Below are 18,667 nucleotides of genomic sequence, written 5' to 3' on the forward strand. Positions count from 1 at the left end.
TAAAATGAGTGATATTTTTGGGTTTAAGTTGCTGTTTGTTTTTTATTAGTCCCCCTACTCTTGTCTTTCCTGCTGTTTTGTGATGAATCAAGTATTTGTACTGCTCTGTCTTCTCAGTTGACTTTATATTATCCTTCGTGTTGTTTTTTGATGGTTTCTCTGGAGATTTTAGTATGCATGTGTAACCCATCACAGTTGCCCTGCAGAGATTATGCCAGCACCTCATAGAGCTTAGAACAGTGTTCTCCAATTAGCATCCTCATACCCCGTGCTCTTGTCACCTATTTTTCTTCTAAAACTGCTAAAAATCTCAAGATATACTTTTATTTTAACCAGTCAATAGTCGTTTGTGTCATTGTGTCAGAAATGCATTTACAACATTGATGACATAAAGCATTTTAATGAGAAACAGTGCTATCTCATATGTAATGATGATTGACTTTAATGTACAAATTAGTGTTAGGAATCCCAGCAGGGGAAATACGGGAAGGCTTATTAGAAGTGCTGTATCATCATATGTGAGTGAAATTCCCTAAGATAGCCGAGAGACAGGCCAGAGATAGTGGTGGAAAGACACGGTCACGCCTCGGTTCCAGGTGGCACAGACAGGCATTCTGGATTTAGGCTTTCCCGGGAGCCCTTTGCACGTGGAGTTCATTCACCGAGAATGGACAACTTTAAACTCTGAGATGGGTAATGAAGGCCAGAGGTCCTGGGAGGGCCCCTCTGGGTCCAGACCAGCGGCACTCACTGTCCTCCAGGGGATATTGGCCGTGCCTGGGGAGGAGGTGCTATTGGGATCTGGTGGGTGGAGGCCAGGGGTGCCGCTCAGTGTTGTGCAGGGCACAGGGCGCCCCCCCCCCCGCAGCAAGGGCTTATCACTCCAAAGTGTCAGTAATGCTGAAATTGGGAAAATCTGGTCTGGACTAAGAAGAGTAATAACTGACATTTGCTTTTTTGTAAAAACACGTTATTTACAGAAGATGATACTAAATTAAAGACTTTGACCAAAGGCTTGTTGAGTAACACGTCTGTCTTTGTTTTTCACTAAAGAAGACACCCCGTGTATAAGACTAGATTAATCATAATTATTGTAAAGACTTTAACAGTTAATAAAATCTTTCTTGTGTGTTCCTGGAAAGCCTTTCTCAAGGGTTGAAGAAAACCCAAAGCAGTATGTTACGTAAGTAATCTTATAAACCTCAGTCTCAGTTTATAAATTACTGACTTGAAATGTTTTTTAGGTTTCTGATGTTGAAGAGCTCACCCCTCCAGAGTGTCTTTCCGACCTTCCACCATTTTCAAGGTGTTTAATAGGAATAATCATGAAATCTCCGAACGTGGTCAGGTAATCATTTTCACTGTCCTGATACTCACATTGTGGCTACGAGCATTCAGTAGGTTTTGCTCTATTCCTTTTACTCTTAAAATTTCTCAGATGTGCATTTTTTTCTGTGACAAAAATATTCCATAGAATTTTCTCTCACCAGTGATTAAAAGTATTTACATTATACTTATGCAAAGAGAAATTCTAACTTTCTATAAAATATTCACCCAAATAGCCTCTGTTAATGCGTCGTGAAATACTTCTTACTGTGTATACTCCCCAAATTTGACCAGGTGACACATAAGTGTGGTTTCCATTTGGCACACAGCTGTTGTGCATTCCTCCAGTCTGTATGTCACTTGACTAACATTCTAGGCTGCTTGTGGTATATCAAGGTCTGATGGATTACAGAAAGAATAGTTTTACAGGTATCTGATACCTGTGGAACTTTAATAGCAGATATTTCAAAGTAAACTTTTAAAAGCATTGTTTTAATAGCTATGAATTATTTTCAGTAGCATGTTAAATTTTTATTGTATTATGGGCACACAGAGTAGCTTTTTCCACCTACCAGAGTGTCCCAGCTCTCTTTTTAGCATCATTCTCTGATTTTACATACTTACTATGAAAAGTATGGGAAGGGTTTAATCAACTTCCCATGTTAGCTGAAAGCTAGAATTCACGGTGGTTGATGAATCTTACCTATATTTTTCTTCCTATAAAGTATTAGGCTGTATACTATAGAGTAATTTCTGATGTTTGTTTTTGCAGGTCATTTTTAGATGAATTAAAAGCGTGTGTTACTTCTGACGATATTGAAGGGATTGTGTGTCTCACAGCTGTTACTCATATTATTTTGGTTATTAATAAAGGTTGGTTAAATTTCTCTGATATTATCTGGGTTGTTGCTGAGTGGCTCTCTCGGACTGTTATGGAGTGTTTGAGAACTCAGCGCCCGTGTTGCGGAGCTCCCTGCTCTGAACACTTTTCTGCTGGGCTCCCTCTTCTCAGCTGACCCTGGACCAGCCGGTGCACCTTAGCACCGCCTCTGTCCCCTGTCCCCTCACCTCTGGATGTGCTACGCATCCATCTCTGCCCCAGAATTGAATTTCTGTTGATTTGTCATGTATTACGTATGTTTAAAAGTCAGAATATTTTTGCTAACGATGGTGTGTTTTGGTGTTGATATTTAATGTATCTGCTGTTTCGTTTAAGCCTTAACCTTGCCTATTGTGAATATCTCAGCCAGTTGAAATAGTTCTGGAAAAATAATTGGAGATACCTACTAAATGCTTACCTCAGTGTAAGATACAGTAACATCTTGCAGATGGATTTTCTATATTTTTGTATACTTTTAACAATGTTGAAATTATTTTCTAAGTTAGTATGTTATACACAAAGAGTGCTCCCATCAAACAAGCTCTCACCATAAGCCTGAATGCATATATGCCTGCAGTCTTACGATAGTACTTTGTAACTAGTTTGCCCCAGGCCAAGCATCAGAAAAGACTTCCCTAAGGGAGTGCCCTGAACTGAGATCTGCAAGATGAGGGCACCTTCTCCATGTGGAGGGTGCGAGGATGGGGCCTGGGCTGCTGATGAGCACCTAATACTTAATAGGTACTTAAATATTTGCCAAACAGATGGTGACTCTGAAATGTGTAGGTGGTCATTTCTGATGGAGGCACAGGTGAGCACATGTTCATGGGAACGTGTTCATATTCATATCGTAGCTGAGAGGTGGTTTCACCAATGTTCGCTTGGTCCTCTCACATCTCTGTGAAGGGGACAGTTACCGTCCACAGGTCGATAAGTGGGTTAACGCAAAGGGAATGGTGGGGAGGCCCAGTCGTAGTGACATTGCCTGCATCGATGGCAGAGTATGTTTGTTTTTGTGTAGTAGTGTTACAACCTTTTTCTGATTTTAATATAATTTTCCCATAGGTAAACATAAAAGTTCAACAGTGAAGGATGTTGCAGCCACTGTTCACAGAAAACTAAAGACATTCATGGAAATAACTTTGGAAGAGGATAGCATGGAGAGGTAAATGTCCTAGTTATATATACTCTAGGTGTGATGATCTAAAAATGACTAGTTATTCCTTTCGTACGTTTTAGTCACATTTTCATTTCTATTACTACTGCCAGGTAGTTAGAAAACTGAGGATTGTAAGGATAGAAACATTTCTGTTGGCATAACCTTTTGTACATGTTTAATTTTCTTCTCTTTCTGTCTTCAAAAACAAAACAAAGTTGTCATTTGCAAAACTCTGCTCAGAAAAGTGGAGGTATACAAACTTATTCTGTATGGTTTTCAAACTAGAAAGATTATTTTTGATGGTTGGCTATGCTTTTGAGACCATGGGCCTTCCTAAGATACAATCACTCTGTCCACAAGCGTAGGCACTGGGTCTGGGGAAAGGTCCCTCCAGAGGCTGGAGAAATACGCATTACCACTTCCTTTCAGAGGGTCGTCGCTGCCCCGGGAACTGCTGCCTGGGGATGTGTTCACTGGGCTCTTTTTCCAGCCCTGTGTTTTTGCTGCTATCTGCGCTTTCGGACGTGCTGTGCAATTTCCTGTAGACTCTGTTCTGAATTGTGTTTGACTCTCAGACCAGCCACAAAAGGAGTATTTTTCCTGCTGTTTTATGAACTTCATGAGGTTAAGTGTTACAGAGCTCTGAACTAGGTAATTCGTTTTATATATGCCTGGGAAGCTAGCCACTTTCTCCTTTCGAGGAAGGCTTTCAAAATCCTAAATTGCTAACTAATGAACAAGACAGTTTTGTTTCTTCTTTCCCAGTCTGTATACCTTTTTTTTTTTTGGTCTTATTGCTTTAGCTGGGACTTCGAGTATGATGTCGAAAAGAAGTAGTGAGAGAGGATATCCATGCTTGTTCCTCATTGTAGTGGGAAACCTTCTAGTTTCTCACCATTAAGTATGATGTTAGCTGTAGGTTTTTTGTAGGTATTCTTTATTAAGTTGATGAGTTCCCCTCTATTCCAAGTTCATAAAAGTTTTTATCATGAACAGGTACTAGATTTTATCAAAAGCCTTTTTTGCATCTATTGATATGATCATACGATTTTTCTTCTTTAGCCTGTTGAAGTGATGGATTACATTAGTTGATTTTCAAATGTTGAACCAGCCTTACATACCTGGGGTAAATCCCACTTGGTTGTGGTGTATAATTTTTTTATACATTGTTGGATTTGATTTGATAATATTTGGTTGAGTATTTTTACATCTGTTCATGCGAGATATTGGTCTGTGGTTTTCTTGTGATGGCTTTGTCAGCCTTTGGATCAGGGTAATACCTCATAATGTCAGTTAGGAAGTGTTCCTCTTCTGTGTTCTGAAAGAAATAGTAGGGAATTGTTATAACTTCTTCCTTAAATATTTGATAGAATTCACCAGTGAACCCATATGGGCCTGGTACTTTCTGCTTTGGAAGATTATTAGTTATTCAATTTTTTAATAGATATAGGCCTATTCAGTTTGTCTATTTCTTCTTATGTGAGTTTTGGCAGACTGTGCCTTTTGAGGATTTGGTCCATCTCATCTTAGTTATGAAACTTGTGGAAATAGAGTTATTCATAGCATTCCTTTATTATCATTTAAATGTCCATGGGTTCTGTAGTGATGTCCCCTCTTTGAGTTCTGGATAGTAGTAATTTGTGTCCTTTCTCTTTTTTTCTTAGTTCCTCTGGCTAGCGGCTTATCAATTTTCTTTTCAAAGAACCAACTTTTAGTTTCACTGGTTTCTCTACTGATTTCCTGTTTTCAGTTTTTTTTATTTCTGCTGTAATTTGTATTATTTCTTTTCTTTTGCCTGCTTTAGATTTAATTTGCTCTTCTTTTTCTAGTTTCCAAGATGAAGTCTTAGATTATTTATTTTAGATCTTTCTTTTCTACTATATGCATTTACTGCTGTGAATTACCCTCAAAGTTCTGCTTCAATGTGTCCCACACTTTTTTTTTTTTAAGTTTTATTTATTTTTAAGTGTGTTTTCCTAGGACCCATCAGCTCCAAGTCAAGTAGTTGTTTCAATCTAGTTGTGGAGGGCGCAGCTCACAGTGGCCCATGTGGGGATTGAACCGGCAACCCTGTTGTTAAGAGCACTGCGTTCTAAACCAACTGGGCTAACTGGCCGCCTGCGTCCCACACATTTTGATAAGCTGTATTTTCATTTTCATTTTCATTTAGTTCAAAGTATTTTTAAATTTCTCTTGAGATTTTTTTATTTGACCAATGTGTTGTTTAGAAGTGTGTTGTGTAATCTCCATGTACTTTAGGATTTTTCAGTTCTTTCTGTTACTGATTTCTAGTTTAATTCCATTGTGGTCTGAGAGCAAGACGTCATATGACTCGTATTCTTTTAAATTTGTTAAGGTGTGTTTGATGGCCCAGAATGTGGTCTGTCTTAGTGTTCCACGTGAGCTTGAGAAGAATGTGTGTTCTGCCATTGGTTGGCGTGGTCCATAGCTGTCCGTTCTGTCCAGTTGATGGTGGTGCTGCTGAGTGCAGCTGTGTCTGCACTGATTTTCTGCTTGCTGGACCTGTCCATTTCTGATAGACGAGGTTTTGCTTTATGTATTTTGTCATCGAGGTATTAGGTGCACGTGAATTTAGAACTGCTATATCTCCTTGATGAATTGGCCCTTTTGTTTTTACAAAGGGTCCCTCTTTCTCTCTAGTAATGCTTTCCCTGTAAAGTCTGTTTTGTAAGATATTAAGACAATTGCACCACCTCGTTTAGTGAGTGTTTTTCCTGAGTGTGTGTGGCATTCCAGTCAGGAGGAACAAATCACATGGTGCCTGGGACAGGACAACTTCAACGTCAGGAATTTCGTCAGGGCGTTTGTGTGACGGAGTCTTGGCTCGTGAGTGTTAAAGTGAACTCACAGGCCTAGAGGAGTGCAGCAATGAGGGGCATCCCCCCACCCCTCCCCAGGGTGGACGCACACCCAGCCTGAGGCCTGGCTCCCTGGACAAAGAAGTCTGGAGGCCCCTGGTAGGACTCACTGGAGTCTTCAGGGCCCGGGGAGCCCTTCCACATGGAGGAGCTGGCGCATCCTGCTCAGGTCAGGCAGCCGCCAGCTGGCCGCTGCCCTGTGGGGCCCAGTGGGCTCTCCTGGAGAAGGCAGGCCCTCTGGGAACCTGGCACTGGGGAGCCCATGTGCCCTGCAAGCATCAGGACTGGGAAGACAAAGCCCTCCCCACCTCATGCGCCCCGTTCCCCCTCCCCACCCTGCGTTCCTACTGACCAGGCTAAGCACCGGTCTTCAAGGAGGCCTTGGGCTGGGCACTAGAGCGGGGAATTTGGGTGTCCTTGTTTGTGAGCAAAGAAAATGCTTTCAGTTTTATACTTTATTCTAAAAGCTAGCAAATATTTACAATGCAGCTTTAATAAGGTCAAGTTTGCAACTGTATATTTGAAGGAGAAACCCAACAGACTAGTTTTGTTTCTAGGGGTGTGGGGAAGAGGGACATGATCTTCCGATTTGGAGGAAACTGAGGAGCGTGTGTATGTTTCAGGAAGCACACGGCAGTGTCAGTGTTCTCCCCAGGCACAAATACTAAATGAGGCCGTGCAGTTACCGGTAGGCTGTATCAAAAGGTGTCTTCATAGGGCATGGTGACAGTCTCAGCTGTCCAAGCATCTTACATTTGCAAGGACAGTGTTTTGGATGCAGAATTGTTTGTACTGGTCTGAAGATGTAAGAAAGGAGGACATTGGCTCGTTGTTAGGAGCTGCTTTCGTTTCCACTTGCACAGTGTTTCAAGATGAGCACTTGAAGTGTGTTCGTTACTTGAGAGTAAAAAGGCCTTAGAAGTTAAGAACTGACAGTGTGGAAAGAAAAGATGTGACAGAACTTAGACATAGGCATGTAGTACTTGTCTTTCCATTGTTTCTACAACTGTGTGCCATCTCGCTAATTGACGCACAGATGGCAAAAAGGAGCTCTTCCCTTTAAAGGGGAAATATCCTAAGAAATGAATAGGTGGGACTGTGAAACATTGGCTTCTTACTTAAATATGCAAGGAGCACACTGGAAAAACCGGTGTCTAAAACCGATCAGTCCAAAAAATTCATGCAACTTAAAAAAAGTTAATGGAAGATAAACAGTAAAAAACTATGTTTTTAAATACTGATTTAATGTTGGAGTAGGCAAATCAATGTCCCTCGAAACCCCTGGTGCCGTTAATACTTCCGGCATCGGTTTAGAAGTGAGCGTTTTCTTAATGAACATACTAGCTAGCTCTCCAGCAGGCGTAGGGTTCTTAACTGGTCTGCTGGGTGCTGAGCACACTGTGCTTCTCCTCCCCTGGCACAGCACCCTGTACACTGGGTGTGCTTTCTCAGGACGGACTCCCTGCATCTGCTAGAGCACCGGTGCCGTTAAAGCCGGGTGTGTTCCATTTGTTACTTTTGTCAGTAGTACAAAAATAGCGATGCATTTATGATTAGAGATTATAAAAGTATAAAAACTTCTTAAGGTTTATGTTACATAATGAATTTTTTCCACCGAGTACATGAATGGTAATATTACAAGCAAATATTACGTCTTTGATTGTTATGTTCAGTCCCCAACATTAAGCCTTGGTTTAGATCTTTTTTTTTGGGGGGTGGGGGATAATAATTAACATTTTATTTTATGATGGTCCCTTAAATGTGCAAGGTTAGAATTTCTATACATTATAACAAGTCAAGCAAAATCTTCTGCTTACAAAAAAATATAATCTTTTAAGAGAAATAGTGGAATCATGTGATGTAAAGGACACAAGATTGGCAAAAGGTGTAACTCAGAACAGGTACTAAGAATTCTGCAGTGACAGGTAATGAACACAGATAATTTATAATAAATGTAATATTATTTGAGAGACTTCAAAACTCTTTGAAAAGGGATCAAATAAATGGTGATGGAAGGAGAACTGACTCTGGGTGGTGAACATGTAATGTGGTATATAGATGATGTATTACAGAATTGTACACCTGAAACCTATGTAACTTTACTAACCATTGTCACCCTAATAACCTTTAGTTAAAAACAAAAACAAAAAACAAAAAACTATTTGAAATGAAACATGAAGCTATCAGATTTGATAATGATGTTAGATTTTTTTTTTCCAGAGAGCAATATGGATGTATGGGGTGATAATGATGATTTAACATGGTTTCTTGGTTTAGGTCTTGAAGGAAAGGCACACTCCTGGAAAAGTAAACTTTTGTTTCAAGTATTAATAAATATCATTTTACTCTGTTGTGTGCAATTTTAATAGTCTTTCAAAAATGGATTTTGGTCTCAATGCTTTTTATAGCTCATTTAGAAGCATGCTTCTGTCATCACCAGTGCCCAGTGGACCGTGCTGTGGATGATTAGAAACTAGACATAAAGAAAACCTCTCTTTAATAAAAACATGCATTGTTTATCTTGTTTTCCTCAGAAAACTGATCTTGTCCGACTCCCCTGGGGCTGTGGCCGTGGCCGTGTTGGATATTGTCCAGCACGTGCACTCAGCCTGCTGTGCGCACTGGGGATTGCAGGTGGACGGGTTGTGGAGACTCGGCGTCTGACCTGACTTTAAAGGTGTTTGACCCTGGGCAAAACGTCACCAGGGTCAAATGTCTTGTCACACACAAGGAGAGGCCTGGCCCACGGGGTTTAATGTGTCTAAGGTTTGCTACTGTCCCTTCCAGCTCTAAAATTTCATGTTTCATTCATTTTGTCCTTTAATAATTCTTATTTCTTTGGTCTACATAGTGTATTCAACCCTTTCCCCAGGTAATAGAAGCATGAATAAATTCAAAACATAGCTGAAACAGGCAGGACTACCATTACTAAAGGAACAGTGGTGGGCTAGCTGGACAATTAATAATGAATCTTTAAAGGAAAATTCAATTATAGCCCCAAAAAAATGATCTAGAACAAAAACCCCTAGAATTAAAAATGTTACCAGCACACTAGAGAGATGTCACTGTTGAGAATCTGATTCCAGATGGTCTAAGAGATCAAGCTGGAGTACTGTGAACACAGAAAGATACTGAGGAAGAGAGGTTATGGGGGTAAAGACAGACCAGGAGAAATGGACCCAAGAGAGGCAGTAATTTAACAAACGATACGCAAAATTTCTCAGAGCTGAAGAGCTAGGTCATTTTAAAGATTCATTTTTTTGTTGTTTCTTTCATAAATTCTGGATGGGATTGATGGGGAAATCTGCTAAGAAAGCCTTAATAGAATTCCTCAATTCCAGGGATAAAGAGAAAATTTATATATGTTCCTAGATTTGTGCTGGTCCCTGTATAGTCCCACTCGTCGTGTGGAAATCGAGCACATGCAACCTGAGTCTGAATTGACTCAGCATAAGATATATATACACACACATATAGTACACATAAGCTTTTGAAGATAGTATGAAGAAAAGATTGTAAAATTTGTTAACAGTATTTTTATATTGATTACAGGGTTGATGTATTTTGGGGATGTTGGGCTAAATAAAATATATGAAGATGAATTTCTTTTGATCTCTTTTAATGTAGCTACTAGAAAATTTGGTTACCCATGTGCTTGTATTGATACTAGACAAGGCTGCTCTGGACCAAGTGGTGGGCATTTGCCATGGGCAGCAGGATATGGGCGGAGGTGGGGGTAGACATTAGCCGAAGAGACATCACTTGGGGTCAAGGTCAGCATTTGTGTCTGGGTAGGAGTTTAGAGGTTAGCTGGCCCACATACCCTCTGAGGGTAGTGCCTTGGGACCCTTGTGGAGTTACTGGACAATGAGAAGGAAAGTGGGGAGGAGGGCAAACATGTAAATATGTGCATTTAAGTCTCAGAGAGTGGGGATATGCCACCTGGCATGTGTGAGCGCTGCCCAGTGAGGGCTCTTGACACACAGTAGGCCCCCTGTAAGGGAGTTAGGATAAGGTCCTAGGAAGGAGAGGACTCTGGGCTCAGCCCCACCTGCCTCTGTGGGGCAAGGGAGGGGCAAGTGTCACCTGGGGCAGGTATACAGGGGAGGGGTGTCATGTGATTGAGGCAGTAGGCAAGTGGCATCGTATTAGCGTGTCTTGGGGAGGGTAAATCGTCTTCTTGGCCATGTTCTTATGTGTAGGAGGGAAATGAGCACGTGATGTGGGTGCTGGAAGGGGTGCACACGCATCGTGTTTATGAGTCTGCCATGTGTCTAAGTAATGAGTGGCGCAGAGCCTCAGAGATGAGAGCACTTTCGAGTGAAAACGAGCCCTGTAGAAAGCACGGCCAGGTGAGCACCTATTGACTGAGTAGCAGTGTTTTATTTGTGCGAGGAGTTCCCAAGGAACTGTTGGCGTGGGGGATGGTGATGAAGGCTCCGTTTACTGCCAGCTCGGTCCTTGTGTCACGTGTCTGCTAAGAGGCTTTGTGATGGAGATTCTTCGTTTTGCATGAGGGACAGTTGGTAAAACAGTTACTTGTTATTTCAACTTTCTAAGTGTGTTTGGTTGCAAACCATTTTTAGATTGATTTTGTGGAAATGTACACTTAAGTAATTTGGTCACTAATTTCTGTAGCTAATTATTTCTTTGCTTGTGTTTCAGATTTCTCTATGAATCGTCATCAAGAACTTTGGGGGCATTTTTGAATTCATAACCAAGCCAACATCTTTGATCATGTAAAAATAGAGGAAAAGGACTTACAGAAGATGAAATGAATGTGTCTTTTCCTAATGTTTTTAATGTTAGTAACCCACATAATAGAGAAGGGGTGGGATTTATTTGAGGGAGGTATGAGTAGGAGCTGAAAAGCTCTTAAAGTTTTCCCCGTGCCGGCAAAGTAATATATTTACCATGAAGGACTCCAGGCATCAATTGTGCAGAAACCCATGGTGCAAAGAAAAAGGGAGACACCTTTCCAGCAAACCTGGTTGTTTTAAAAATGACTTTTATATATAATGTTGCTTGCAAACTGTGAGTAATAAAGCCATGGCAACATCTTCCTGTATACTTTACTTAAATGTACTAGTCGGTGTTCTCCCCTGAGGGGCAGGGCTGAGTTTTGGGGGCCGCCCCTCATGGACAGCAGAGAGCACAGCCTGGTGGGCGCAGGGAGGCCACCCACATGCAGGATCCTGGATCCTCCTTTACTGGCCTTGAGGCTGATTGTCTGGGCATGAGATGGGCCCGTGGCTGTAAATATGAGGAACGCAGAACTGAGTCACTCAGCTCAAGCTGAACCACCATTATCTTACCTTTTCTCTCTGAGGCTGACGTGGTTGGATGGAGGACTGGCCCCAGGCTTCCTGGCTGCCTCATCCAGACCCCATCTTGCCCGCCCGGTTTACCAGGAAGTGTCCGCGTCCGTCCCTGGTCCCTGTTGGCCACCCTCCTCAGTAGTGGCCTGTCAGCCTCCTGGGGCCTGGGGGGCCACCTTGTGACAGACGGGAAGGGATCACTTCAGTCGCACACTCATTCTGTTCTCAGTCCCCAAGCAAAACAGTAAAGAAACGCCAGGTTTTCAGGACCTCTGTTTCTTCTCCAGGAAAGTGCAGAAACGGACCGTTTCCTGCAGCTGCGCACGAGCCTTAGGGTAGCTGAGCTGCGTATTCTGAACCGCCGTATTCTGTCTGTCAGCGTCATGTGTCTTCTTTGTCTTGGGCCGAGTAGCCGAGCCTCACGAAATGGACTGAGGAGTGTCTTCCTGCACTCCTGGGAGAGTTTCTGTGAGATCCGAAGTACTTCTGTGGGTTTGTTGCAGCACTCAGCCCTAAAATGCTATGAGATTGGAGTTTCCTTTGTGGGAAGAGGTTAATTCGCTTTTATAATTTATATACAAGTTTTGAAGGTGGTCAGGTTTTCTCTTTTTTGTCAGTCTTGAAGGGTGAAGTAATCCAATTCGTGAAGAAACATAATTTAGTTTTTATTGGGCCAAAGTAGTTCACAAAGCGCCCCTGTGGGCATGCCCCCTAGAAACCCCTGCAAATGTGCAGGGGAGATGCGAGCATGGCTGCTCAGTGTCCGCAGCCACGAAGTGGGAATCGGAGTCCTTTCAGTGGGAGAGCAGGCAGGGTGCTGGGGTTCCCTGGGGGTGGTCACTCACGCATGATGGTGAGGGGAAATGCAGGTCATGGGATGGTGTGACTCATGTAAAGTTTACAAACATGCAAAACTGAACAGCAGTATACTCAGATGCTCAGTAAACAAGGAAAAGCTGAAAACAAAATCCAGAACTCTGATCACGGGAGGGCAGGAGGGGAGAGCATGCAGGATTCTGCTCAGGTAATGATAGAAATCTCTTTAAACTAGAAACAGGTGGTACTTGAGTGTCCGTTTTACTGTTAGTCTCTGCCTTATACGTTATACATATTCTTTTGGGGCAGTCATTAACAAAAATTTAAACACGCAGATTGGAGAAGAGAAAGAAAGCGTACACACCTTTGAAGAAGGATGTGTCATCGACTTGGGGACGCTTGGACACGGGTGGCTCCACCAGGCCAGCTCCTTGGGCTGCGGAATGGGTGGAGGCCACATGTAGTGAAGGTGCCAGAACTGCCATGCAAACCCAGGAAGGGGCTCACACAGGTGGGCGAGCTGGTGTGGACAATACATACAGCCAATACGTAAAACCCAGGGCTGTGTCCCACAGGAGGGCGCACCGCCCACAGCATCCAGAAGTCTGCTCTGGGGACAGGCCACCAGCATCACTGGGGGCCAGGGGTGGCTCCCCAGCTGACAAAAAGGCCGTTACGGAACTGGGTACTCCGATAGCCATGGGAATCCAGGACCTTGAACAACGGGACCAGCTGGTGTCGAGTGGACGTGAGGCTGGTGGATGCAATGGTTGTAAAGACTGCATGGCCAGGGGACCTTGTTCGGGCCCAACGAGGCTTAGTCCCACAGAGAGGGTCCTGGAGCTCAGCATCCCACAATCGGGCAGCGAGGGTCTGGACAGTCTGTACCATCAAAGGAAGTCCAGGACAATGGCCAGAGGCCTCAGGGAAGCAGCCCCGACAAGAAATGGCAATCCTTTGTCCAGGTTCCAGATCTGAGCCTCCAGAAACGTGAGAGAATAAATTTGTGTTGTCTGTCAATTCTAGTCCACCCTCTCCCGCCCACCCACTCACAAGTACCTTCCTGTTTGTCATCACGTGGGGTAAGCGCGGGCTCTTCTGGCTAACAGCACAAGGGCCCCTCGGTGGGGAGGCAGCTCTTTTTCCTGTGGGGGATTGTCAGACTCTGTTCTTTTGGGGGGAGACAGCAGAAAATGTTCTGCCATTTTGAAGATGTCCCGCCCCACTTTTAGTTACCAATGATTGATTATTGTTGTCTGACCTATTATTTTACTAGCAGTTGCAGGATGGTAATTTTCTAAATTGGTCCTTTTTTTGCATCGATCACCCAGACTTTTTGTGCAAAGAACTTTCCTTCAAAACCCTGTTGGTTACCCTGAAATTCTCATGCAGAAAAGTCAGGAAAAATGCTCTGATCTTTACCAATTTTTGGAAGAGTGGGTTGGTACCCTAGCAACCTCTGCAGGTCATTGATGCTCTTTTAGTATCATTATGAACAAATACATTTTTATATGTCTGACAAATTCTAATCCATTGCAGTTATTTTTTTAAATGCTCACTCTTTTCCATCTTTGGCCTCTTGAAGTTTGTTCTCATGGCCCTTTAACACGACCCCAGTCTCCTTTGAAAGTGTTGTGCCAAGAGCATCTCGGTTCTGAAGTTCCGGGAGACAACCTGTGGACACTGGGGTGTGACGTGAGATGAAATCTGGCTTCACATAAGGTCGAACCTGCCACTAGCTGTGAGGCTTAGGCAAGTTTCACAAACCTGCTGAGACTCACTCTCCTCCAAAACCTGGATTATAATACTCCTCTCATATCAGCGAGGTATCAGATGTGACGTGCCTGCAGGACCAGAGGTAAGAGCTACCATGTTTCCCTGAAAATAAGACCTAGCTGGACCATCAGACCATAAGACCGGGTCTTATATTAATTGTTGCTCCAAAAGGTGCATTAGAGTTGATGGTCTGTCGAGGTCTTATTTTCGGGAAAACACAGTAGCATTCGCCCTTTCCTTACTCCGGGGACTGTATCTTGACTTCCCTGTTAACGCACTGGGGCGTTTTGCTGAGTGGGTAGCAGCTGTGTGTAGAAACTTACCCACTGGTGATTTACACGTGGCGTGGTCACTGAGGCGGCACGCAGGGAGGTCCTGTTTGTGCTATAAAGTGGGGGCTGAGTGCATGGCATTCAGATTGAGGTTTTCTTTCCACTCCCACCCCCAGTAACTTGATTGTCACCTGTCACCTGGTGGGAGTTAGAGACAAATAATAGGTTTGGCTCTGCCAATTGACATTGGAATTCTGACTCAGGGCTTTAATCTACCACACACTTCCCCCCCCTCACCTTCCCCCACCCCCAGGTCTTAGCTCTGTTCCACTTGGTCAGAGACATACTTGCCTCTCCAAAGGGGACTAAGGCTCGTTGTGCCCGCCATGGTCCTCGGGCTGAAAGATATTGTAAATGAGGAAGGAGGCTCTCACTGCAGAAGAACAGATGAAGCCTGGCTCAGTGGAAACTCTAGTTCTGACCTCCAGAGGGCAACTCTCTCAGCTCTTCTCATTGGAAATGGCCCGAGGAGACTGGAGCTGGCACACTGGGACACATCAGACTGCACACGGCTGCCCACCTAGCCCCAAGCAGAACTGGTCAGCGTAGTGTGTGCAGGTCTGGCCAGGAGAAGGCCTGGGCCCTTGGCTGCCATGCCCTGTGGGCCGGGGTGCGGGTGTACTGGCCAACAACCTGGGGGGAAGGGCGATTGGGGAGGGGGTCCCCTGGCCTCTGTCTGAGGTCTTTTTCTGTCGCTGTGCCAGGAGACTTTTAGCCAGGAGGACCCCGTGTACCACTTGTCCATCTAGAACATTCTGGAAAAGCCGTGTAGGATATGAATGTTTTCCAGAAACAGGCTGGTTAGTTGCTAGTTGGGAGAATGTGACTTTCAGCTAAGTTTAAGTTTTGGTGAAGATTAATGCATGTTGCTTCAGGTCTACTCGCTCCCACCTTCCTGTGACACTAAGTAACAACGCAGACAAACATGAAGCCCGTCTGCTGCCACACAGCTCTGCCCTCGGCCCCCCCAAGCAGCTAGAGGGCATCCTGATTGAGCGGGCCGACCACCCGATTTGTTTCTAACTCCCAGGTGCCAACACAAGTACCAGCTGCCGGAGTTTTGTCACCGAGTCACTGGACGATGATCTTGAAAGGGTGGCGATTGCAGGTTGTTGCACTCTGGAGCAAGACTATGGATTTGAACCTGGTTCCGCCACTTAGTGGCTGTGGGATCTGGGGAAGATGGCTTGGATCTCCTCAGTGTGTCCCCTCGCCCACAGAATGGGTGCCTGTCTCATTGTCACTGCTGGCACCCAGTCGGTGCTTTGTAAAGTCAGCTGTCCCTCTCATTGCTCACTGCTATAGGCTGTTTGTTAGTCACAGGGCATCTGAGGCCTGGTGACTTACACAGGCCAGAAGGCCTGTTGGTGGAGCCACCGAGAGGCATCTGGCAGCCTGGGGAAACAAAGGGCTGCAAGGGGCCAGGCAGACGCAGATGTAGGTGGGAAGCGGCCTCAGGAACCAATGGGCAGTGCCAGCTCCGACCACTGCCAGCCCATGTCACTTGCTGTGAACCACATTCAGGGATAGCATCTGCCTAGCCCTGTGGGAGCCCACACCCTTACCTGGTGGTGCATCTTGACACCTGTTTGGGGTTAAGTCCCACAAAGACCACCTGGGGTGCTCATGGCCTACGGAGGGGGTGCTGTGCAGACACCAACTGCACAGCACCCAGCATCAGCTGCACCTCTGCCCGTGACACAGCCCTAGACACGCTCAGCCCAGTTCTGAGCTTTACTGGGGGCCCAGGAGCAATACCAGGGGTGCAGGTCCCTCACCCCACTCGGTGCTGTAGAGGGAGAGCAGGCCTGGGGCACTCAGGACAAGGCCTCAAGGAGTGGTAGTCCATTTCCATGATGGCAGACTGCTGAGAGCTGGGCAGCTATGCAGGAGCCTTGTCTCAGCAGGGGAGGGCATGGCTCCCTGGGCCCTCCCGATGGGCTCAGCAAATGGCACAGGCCAGCAGCTGAGGGGCCGACTCAGGAGGCCCTATGGCAGCCTGCGTTACCTCACCGGTGAAATTAGACTGTCAGGTGACTCTCATCCGGGTTCACCGTTCAAATAGAGACCTGGGCTGTGTTTAAATGATGAAAAATGGCCATCCTGCAGTCCTGACTGTGTGGTCAGTAATTCAAATTGCATTACAGTTCACGAGATTACTGTGTCATTCAGCGAAGGCCAGACTACCCAAAGGAGTCATTGCAGGGTGTTTGTTAGCACATTTCAGGCACCTCTGTGCACGTGGCGTGTGAAAGCTGCCTCTGCTTGCCCTAAAGCTCGCCTCGAATCTCTCCTTTAGAAAGTCGTCCCTGCTCAGGTGGAGACCCAGGGAGCATTTCCAACACAGCCGTCCACCTGAAGGAGAGCCCTACAGGAGAGCCACAGGTATGGCGCTGCAGGTGCTGTCCACACCGGGGGCCCTTCTCCCCCGGCTCACACTCACCTCCCCATCGGGTCCCCCACAGCTCTGCTGTTCTTTTCAACAGACTGATAGGCCCAGATGCCCCATTTTGAAAACACTCTGGTTCTAATCAGATGTCACAGTGATTGTGGTCAACTGACGGAATCCAGAGCACTGACTGATACAGTGAAAACCACCTGTTGGCCAATAGTTCGATCTCACACTACTCAGCGACATTCAGAGCCGCTGAGCAGGCAGAGGGACTGGGTCAGGCTCAGCCAGGACCTGACCCCAGCCCTGTGTCCTCCCCGCCAGCTCTACTCCCCTCCCTGGCAGACACGAGCCCCTGGAGGGAGATGTGCCTCAAGGGGTGTGTTTGGCCTTGAAAGTCTTGGAGAGTCATTCTTTGAGCTATGACTCTAAGTATGTTTTTACTGTGAACTGTGAGACTGCACCACATACAGACACTATAGGCGTGTACATGAATATTGGCAAGCATGACAATATGGATTCGGTAATTTTATAAGTAGAAAGGCCCAAAGTGTAAATATGCGTAGGAGACACCCTCCATCTAAAGGGCTCAGAGAGTAAGCATGTGTTTGAATGTTTGTGCACCTAGTGGATAGATACTTGTACGTGTGTGCCTTGAGCAGCGTTCAAACATGTCTTTCACACACAAGTATGCAAACACCCGCACATGTCGGAGACGAGCACTGGGATGCCTGTCGGGACCCCTACCTGGCAGCACTCAGTAAAGAGCCATGCACAGGCTTCCTTCAGACCAGAAATGTGGGCTGCCTCAGGCTGAGTGCTGCTGCCTGGGCCTGTCCTCCCTCCTCTCCTCCCTCCCTCCCTTCCTTCCTTTCTCCCCTCCCTTTCTCCCCTCCCTCCCCTTCCCTCTCTCCCTCCCTCCCTCTTTCCCCCTCCCTCCCTTCCTCCCTCCTTCCCCCTCCACCCCTTTCCTCCCTTTCTCCTTCCCTCTCCCCTCTCTTGCTCCCTCCACACATTCCATTTCTCTGCCTTTAACTTCTGTCATCCCCTCAGAGCTAAGACCTTGTGGCTTTGAGGCACAGCCCTGGACTGGTCTGCGCTGCTCGTCAGAACAAAGGAATGGTGGAGCTGTCCACCCTCTTTCCTAGGTCATCTTACGGGTTCAGGGCTTCTTCCTTGGGCCTTTGTCTCTATAATGTCCTTACCTTGGGTTTTCCAGTTTCTTGGAGTATTTCCCCTCCAACTTCCCTTTGACACTGCCAGAGTCCTGAAGTTGGGGCACCTGGTGAAACAGGACTGGATTAAGAAGCACTGTCAGCCAGAGCTAAACCATGAAAGAACAAACAGTCCCAGGTCCTTTCTAACCACAGCCCCAAAAGTAAACAGTCCTCCAGGATGCAGGCTGGGAGGGGGCCCTGAGCTCTTCCCGCTCCTTCCCAAAGCCCAAGCTGGGCCCCAATGCCTCCAAGTCCACACAGGCGTAGTTAGGCTGTGGTCCTAGCAGAGCTGGTTTCCTCGGCAGCACAAATGTAGTGGCTGGCATTTGGGTGGGGATTCGATGAAGTAGAGCCTCGTGCCACAGAAATGCAGTGAGGGTAACTTGTAACAGGTCCTTCCATCACAGAATGACATCATTGAACACCTGCCCTCACGGGCCTGTCATGAATGAGCTTCACCTTCCAGGCCATCTTGATCTTTTCTTTCTTTTTCCTGTTGTTTCTGTCACCAAAGTTATCACCAATCGGCTGTCCCCTGGACCTCTGAGGATAGATGCCATCGGCTGAGCCTC

The 18,667-nt window shown here is 45.6% G+C and overlaps 1 protein-coding gene across 4 annotated transcripts in view; it reads left to right on the plus strand.

Annotated features, from left to right (window-relative positions):
- Window positions 1-11,304, plus strand: part of NCAPG2 (non-SMC condensin II complex subunit G2) — a 50,999-nt gene extending 39,695 nt beyond the window's left edge. For 2 of the 4 annotated variants that reach the window (XM_074315026.2, XM_019742524.3), the window contains exons 25-28: window positions 1,245-1,348; window positions 2,099-2,199; window positions 3,272-3,371; window positions 10,910-11,304. In XM_074315026.2, coding sequence (XP_074171127.2) covers window positions 1,245-1,348; window positions 2,099-2,199; window positions 3,272-3,371; window positions 10,910-10,961 — 357 coding nt within the window. In that variant the 3' untranslated portion in view covers window positions 10,962-11,304. The remainder of the gene's footprint in view (window positions 1-1,244; window positions 1,349-2,098; window positions 2,200-3,271; window positions 3,372-10,909) is intronic. The other 2 variants (XM_074315025.2, XM_019742523.3) reach the window with 1 other exon arrangement.
- Window positions 11,305-18,667: the final 7,363 nt, after the last annotated feature.

This window comes from Rhinolophus sinicus, chromosome 8 (assembly GCF_057876585.1).
Source record: "Rhinolophus sinicus isolate RSI-liver-muscle chromosome 8, RSI-T2T, whole genome shotgun sequence".
NCBI classification, from domain to species: Eukaryota; Metazoa; Chordata; class Mammalia; order Chiroptera; family Rhinolophidae; genus Rhinolophus; species Rhinolophus sinicus.